The sequence below is a fragment of the Lotus japonicus genome, chromosome 1 (assembly GCF_012489685.1).
Source record: "Lotus japonicus ecotype B-129 chromosome 1, LjGifu_v1.2".
Classification (NCBI taxonomy): domain Eukaryota; kingdom Viridiplantae; phylum Streptophyta; class Magnoliopsida; order Fabales; family Fabaceae; genus Lotus; species Lotus japonicus.
Window position 1 is genome coordinate 99,115,783 of NC_080041.1, and position 6,841 is coordinate 99,122,623.

At 37.2% G+C, this 6,841-nt stretch overlaps 1 protein-coding gene across 2 annotated transcripts; it reads left to right on the forward strand.

The window, feature by feature from the left end:
• Positions 1 to 1,990: 1,990 nt before the first annotated feature.
• Positions 1,991 to 6,404, forward strand: LOC130728281 (disease resistance protein RPM1-like). Of its 2 annotated transcripts, XM_057579710.1 has the most exons (4): positions 1,991 to 4,824; positions 4,904 to 4,967; positions 5,511 to 5,969; positions 6,077 to 6,404. In XM_057579710.1, exon 1 carries the CDS (start codon positions 2,422 to 2,424, stop codon positions 3,637 to 3,639), a length of 1,218 nt encoding a protein of 405 aa, XP_057435693.1. In that variant the 5' UTR covers positions 1,991 to 2,421; the 3' UTR covers positions 3,640 to 4,824; positions 4,904 to 4,967; positions 5,511 to 5,969; positions 6,077 to 6,404. The 2 variants fall into 2 exon arrangements, with proteins under 2 accessions (XP_057435693.1, XP_057435692.1); XM_057579709.1 differs by lacking the exons at positions 5,511 to 5,969; positions 6,077 to 6,404 and having other exon boundaries at positions 4,904 to 5,134.
• The last annotated feature ends 437 nt before the right edge of the window (positions 6,405 to 6,841 follow it).

Below are 6,841 nucleotides of genomic sequence, written 5' to 3' on the forward strand. Positions count from 1 at the left end.
ACCAATTCACCCATCTGCTTCTTCAACAGGGGTTTCCATAGTTGATGCAACCAGACGGGGGTAATGATATATACACACCTCCTTTTGTATACACTTCATTTTCACCTATTTTTATTTTTATCTCTCTCATCTTATTATCTATCATATTTTATACTTTCTCTCTCTTACTTTTTCTTTTCTTCCTATCTCTCTCATCTTCCACCTCTTTCCACCTCATTTAACTTTACCCAATACCCCTTCTGCCTACCTACCTTCTAGGGCTGAGCATGGGTCGGGTTCGGGTGAGTTCAGGTGAAACATACCGGGTTTGAACGGGCTTCAATCAAGCATATTCACCACCGATTCCGCCCATGGTATGATTACGGGTGTGTCGGTTTGGGTGAAACGGGTAGCGGGTAGCTTCGGTGGGTTGGGGCGGTTTGAACCCAGAAAAAAAAAAGAGAAAATTAAGAAGGAAACCCAATATAGAAGATGGGAAGATCAAAGAAAAAATATCCTAAAAACAGAGAGATTAAGAAGAATAAAATTTACATAGAAAGATCCAGTTGCTCTAATCACTGAAGCATGGAAAAAATACAACAAAATATTCATATTTCCAGCCTTTCATTTGGTCACCAGTAAGCCCCTTTTTATGCAGTTTTTGACAGCTAGCTGTAGAGCCATGGCGAAGAATAGAGGGGTAGAGTCGTAGAAGGTGGAAACCATGGATAAATGAAGAAAAACTGAAATGTTGGAGGATTAGAGAGGGAGATGGGGAACCATGGTGAAATAAAAAAGAGAAAGCAAGTGCTGGAGAAAATGAATGGTTCCGGTTTTTGGTTTGAAGACTAATGGAATTGGAAGAAGAAAGAGACGTTTTTGTGGCCTTGGAATGAGAGAGAAGTAGTATGTTTCCAATAAACAATTAAATGAATTAATGACCCATGGAACTTCAAAAGAGTTAATTAAAAAAGAAAGAGATAGTGGGCAGAGTAGTTGAACGGCTTTAGACTAGTAGGAATACACTGCAAACAGTGAAAAGTTAAGTAGATGTGCCAGGCTAGTACAGGTCTAGTGGTCTACACGCTGAACAACACGAGAACTTATGCATTCACGCGGTCGGGTGCCGGTTTCCACGGAAATATTTTACACAACCCGCACCCGCCCGTATTTAACTGATTCAAACCGATTTTTCACGTTTCTGTACCCGATTACCTGCCCAAACCCGCCCGAGGGCTTTATTTTACTGTCGGGTGGCTCGGTTACGGGTCGATGGCGGGTTGATGCTCACCCCTACTACCTTCTATATTTTACAAGGAATAAAAAAGCCCGGTGTCAAAAACCATTGAGGTATGTAAAAAAAACACACTTTTTAAAAATATACTAAAGAGTTTTAAAAAAGCCGGTGTGTAGAAAAACAGACTTTACACTAAGGAATTTTAAAATTCAGAATGTAAAAAGACACACATCTTAAAAATGTATTACCCTATGTCAAAAATACACATTTCATAACATACACTACCAGGTTTTAAAACTGAGTAAAGTTATGTTCACACCTTTAAAATGAGGTGGAAAGAGGTGGAAGATGAGAGAGATAGGAAGAAAAGAAAAAGTAAGAGAGAGAAAGTGTAAGATATGATAGAGAATAAAATGAGAGAGAGAGAAATAAAAAATAAGTGAAAATGAATTGTATACAAAAGGAGGTGTGTATATATCATTACCCCAATAATATCTCTAATTGGAAATTGCCATACCATTCACAAGTTAGTTTTTATAAATCCGGCATCTTGTCTTCTTCCTTGTGAACACAGCAATTTCACTGATACTATATAAGATTTAACAATATTATCACACGCAAGTTGCTTCAATTTATGCTTAAACAACAGATAATAATAAGCATTATGAAGTCATAGTAATGAATTAGCAAAGAACTAATGTGCTCGGTAAGTATTAAACAATGACCAAGGGAAACAAAGTCATCTTCCTCTAATCAACATGGACTTTGCGCTATTTAATTGTTGAGACACAGAAAGCTTTCATCACATCTCAATCTGCTCATCTCATACCTTTTAGCAGATAGAAATTAATCAGACCTACCAAAAAAATGTGTGATCTAGTGTCCATCGCTCGCAAACATTTGCTTCCACTGTTAGCAGAAGCGGTGAATATAATCAGGCGGACCCCAGTAGAAGTTGAAGCCATGAAAAAGCAACTAGAAAGGATTCAAGACATGATCCATGAAGCAGATAGAAAGGCTTCAGCAGAAGGAGCCAACCTCAAGCGTGACGAAATCAAGGAAATGGTGAAGGAGCTGATAGAAGCATCTTTTCAAATGGAAGATGTCTTGGATGAATACATTCTGTGTGTGAGCAACAACTGCAATCTCGTGATCCTGGATGCGTAGCATTCAATCCTGAAGAGGCTGCTAACTTCATCAGACCTATGATCACTCGTGTTCAGCTTGCATACAAGATTCAGCGCGTTAACACGCGATCTCGTGAAATTAAGGAAAAATGTCAAATCCATGATGCGCCAGAAACCCAACATTCTTCAGAACAAGGACAAGGTGGCTCTAGTTCTGGAGAACACCAAGACATCATAGTGCGGAACGTTCGAGAGGAGGCTCCTCTTCACATCAATGAAGCTGATGTAGTGGGCTTTGAAGTCCCTAAAGCTGAATTGATTGATTGGTTGGTGACGGGGCGAAAAGAACGTGTTGTAATCTCTGTGGTAGGGATGGGAGGGCAGGGAAAAACCACTCTTGCAAGGAAAGTTTTTGAAAGCAAGGAGGTCATGGCAAACTTTGATTGTCGTGCATGGATCACAGTGTCCCAGTCTTACAGTGTAGAAGGATTGTTGAGGGACATGTTGCAGCAATTAGACAAAGGAAATAACTTTTCAACAATGGATCGAAAGTCACTCAAGGATGAAGTGAGAAGCTACTTGCGGCAAAAGAGGTACGTTATCTTCCTTGACGATGTATGGGATACAAAGTTGTGGGATGATATTGAATTTGACATTGTTGATAATATAAAAGGAAGTAGGATATTTGTCACAACTAGGAAAAGGGAGGTTGCACTACATTTTAAGAAATCTTCTATTGCTAAAGTGCATGATTTGCAACTTTTAGATAAAAAACAATCTTTTGAGTTGTTTTGTAAGAAGGCATTTAAGTCTGACTTTGGCGGATTTTGTCCAGACGAACTCATGTCCGCCTCTTCTGAAATTGTTAGTAAGTGTAAGGGTTTGCCACTAGCCATTGCAGTCATTGGTGGCGTTTTGTCCGGCAAAGCTCCATCTGAGTGGATAGATTTCAGAAAAAATCTATTTTTAGAGCTGGAAAATAATCTCCATTTAGATGTTGTTGCAAAGATTTTAAGCTTCAGCTATGATGATTTGCCTTCCAATCTCAAACCATGCTTACTGTATTTTGGAATCTATCCTGAAGACTTTTCAGTTAAGTCCATGAGATTGATTAAGCACTGGATAGCTGAAGAGTTCATCAAACAACAAGAAGGAAAAACTTTGGAGAAAGTTGCTGAAGGATATTTGAAAGAGCTGATCCAAAGAAATTTGGTGCAGGTATCATCATTCACCATTGATGACAAAGTTAAAAGTTGTCGTGTTCATGACCTGTTACGTGAAATATATGATCCTTAGAAAAGCAAAGGATTTAAATTTTTGCCAATATATTCATGAAGATGATCAGTTAGCTTTATGTGGGAAAAGTCGGCGTGTTTCTTTAGCAACAACTTCCAAAGCTTTTTGGGAAAGCATTGAGGGCTCACACATTCGGTCATTGCTCTTTTTCATAAATGAAGAACTTCCTGAATGTTTTGTAAAAAGAATCCTTGCACAATGCAAGTTACTGAAGGTACTTGATTTCCATAATTGTCCAAGTTTTCTCAAAAATATTCCCGAAGGTTGCTTGAATTTACTCCACTTGAAGTATTTAAGCTTTCGCAATTGGGACGTAGAGAGTCTTCCAGAATCTATTGTTAAACTTCAGAATCTGGAAACTTTGGATGTAAGGACCAGTGTCATTTTCCTGCCAAGGGATATTGGCAGGCTTAGAAAGCTAAGACATCTTTTGGGTACGTTTGAATGTTGTGATGATGGCTGGGAATGGAATTGTGGTATTGGAGGCTTGGAATCCCTACAAACACTAAGCGAAGTGGCAATGAATAGTTCTCAAGTAGCGCTACTTAAGGAGCTGGGAGAGTTGAGGCAGTTAAGGGAGTTGAAACTAAAAATAATGGTATTTGCAGAGGAAATTGATCTTCTATGGTACTCAATAAATAAGATGCAACACTTGGAGAAACTACATCTTTATACATATGGTAGAGGTTTCAGTGATTTTCATCTTATTTCACCCCCACCCATGCTTCAAAAGCTTCTCCTAAATGGGATGTTAGAGAAGTTGCCAGAGTGGATTTCAGAGCTTTCAAATCTTGTTAAGCTGAACTTGGAATTCTCTATTTTAACTGATGATCCTCTTAAATCATTGAAAAAATTGCCGAATTTGCTGTCTCTTAACTTGCTTTATTGTTATGAGGGGTGAAAGCATGCATTTTGAAGATAGAGACTTTCAGAAACTTAAGCAACTAAAACTCGAATCTTTGAAAAGCTTGAAATCCATCTTTATAGAGAAAGGAGCACTGCATTCTCTGAGAGAGTTGACACTAGAACGGATCCCCCAACTCAAGGCGGTACCACCTGGCATTCAGCACTTTTAATTATATGCCAGATGAACTTGTGGCCAACATCACCCCCGATGAAGGAAAAGACCACTGGATCATCAAGCATGTTCCTCGTGTAATCATTGTTTTCTATTGTAAAGAGCAGGTGCGCATTTTCTATTTCTTTCTCTCTCTAAGTTAACAATTGCAATGCTCTGTACTAATATTATGTCTTGAATTGGTAGTTACGGCGCTCCATCTTCGAAGCAATTCGGATTGTCCACCTGGCATGAACCTTTCACAAAAATGGTGCGGACAATATCAGCTTTTCTTTAATAAAAGTGTGTGAAACCACTAAATATATCAGTTTTACAGGACAATATTTTTTCTTAATTTTGTTCAAATTGTATGTGTTGTACCATGTAAGCAAAAGCTATGGGAGTAATTAATTCTTGGCTTATTAGCACTTTTGGTCCCCCAGGTTTTAAAAATGTGCAAACGGAGTCCCCCAAGTTTAAAAATAGCATTTTACTACCCCGATGTTAAGCTCCGTCAACACTTTTGGTCCCCCGCCAGTTTTCCATCAAAAAACTAACGGTTCTAAGGGTAAATATGTAATTAAACAAAAAATAATTAATTAAAATATTAAAAAAACCTACAAAAACCCATAAAGTTATCTCCTCAGTCATCTCCCTCATCATCTTCATCCCCTTGCCCAGAAAAAACCCAAAAAAAAAAATATCTTCCTCTCCCAAACATCTCCATATTCTCCAAATCAATTAAGAAATGAAGCCTGATCTTCATTTCATTCTTCTTTAACTATGAAATGAACCTAATTCCTTAATATGACAGATTGATTCTCTACAACATGATCAAGCATGCAAGGAATGAATTGAAGCAATAACAAAAGATGAATTGCACAATAAACAAGAAACGATGGAAGTTGTAGATCGAAGGACGAGGAAGGTGGAAGCTGTGATGGCGTGGTGGTGACTGTAGGTTTTGGGTCATTTCGATTTGGTGTATAGAACAAGGATCTGGATCTGGAACGACTTGGGTCTCTGCTTCATCTTTTGTGATAAATTTCGTTTGGGTTTTGATAAATATTGGTTTTTTGATGTGGGTTGATGAGGTTATTTTTCTGGGTTTATTCTTCATTTTATGGGTAGGAAAAACCCTCTCCTATGCACAAATCAACTCTAATCACATGAAGGTTTCTTCAAGTTCTGTTTACTGGGCGATAGTTGTTGAGCTGCTCGAAGATGCCCACACTATTATTGGCCTCCCTACATGGCCAATGTGTAGGAATGGGTATGTTATGTGCTGATATTTTTATTTTCTTTTTCTTTACTTTCTCCCTACTGGTAGTGGTATGGTTCTTGCAATGTCATATTACCTCTTTTTTGTGTGAATTTCAGTTCTGAATTTGAAGATGATTGAGGAAGAAGATGAAGATCAAGGGTTTGCAGGGCTTTTAATGTTTTTCTATTTTTTTAATTAATTTTTGAGTTCAATTGCACTTTTAGTCCCCAAAGTCGTTAGTTTTTGGATGGAAAACTGGCGGGGGACCAAAAGTGTTGACGGAGCTTAACGTCGGGGTAGTGAAATGCTATTTTTAAACTTAGTGGACTCCGTTTGCACATTTTTGAAATCTGGGGGACCAAAAGTGCTAATAAGCCTTAATTCTTTCATAAATTGTATGACTTATACACTATGGTTGAGATGTGCCTTTCAATTTTGGAATAACCAAAGCAGTTTCATGTGATTTCTTTATTCTATCTAACGATTAATTTCTTATTTAATCTTATTATTCTCTCCGTAGATTTTCATTTGTGTATTTTGTTGAGTGGATACTCTCATTCATTTAACCTTGTTCATGGAAACTTTTTTAAAAAATAAATTTTTTAATTTCTGATATCAACTTGGGAAAAGAAATCACTTTCCAAATATATTGTTCAATATTTGAATTATTGATATCATAAATTTAAGAACTGGTGAGAAGAATCAAACTAAACGACAAGATAATAATAAAACTAGAAAAAGCATGTAAATAACAATAATATTTGAAAGTGATTGAAAACATGTAAATAATATACATTGAGGAAAGAGCATCCAAAAATAAGTAATGAACTGATATGAAAATTAAAAAAATAAGTATAGCACATGAATGTGAAACTAATAGA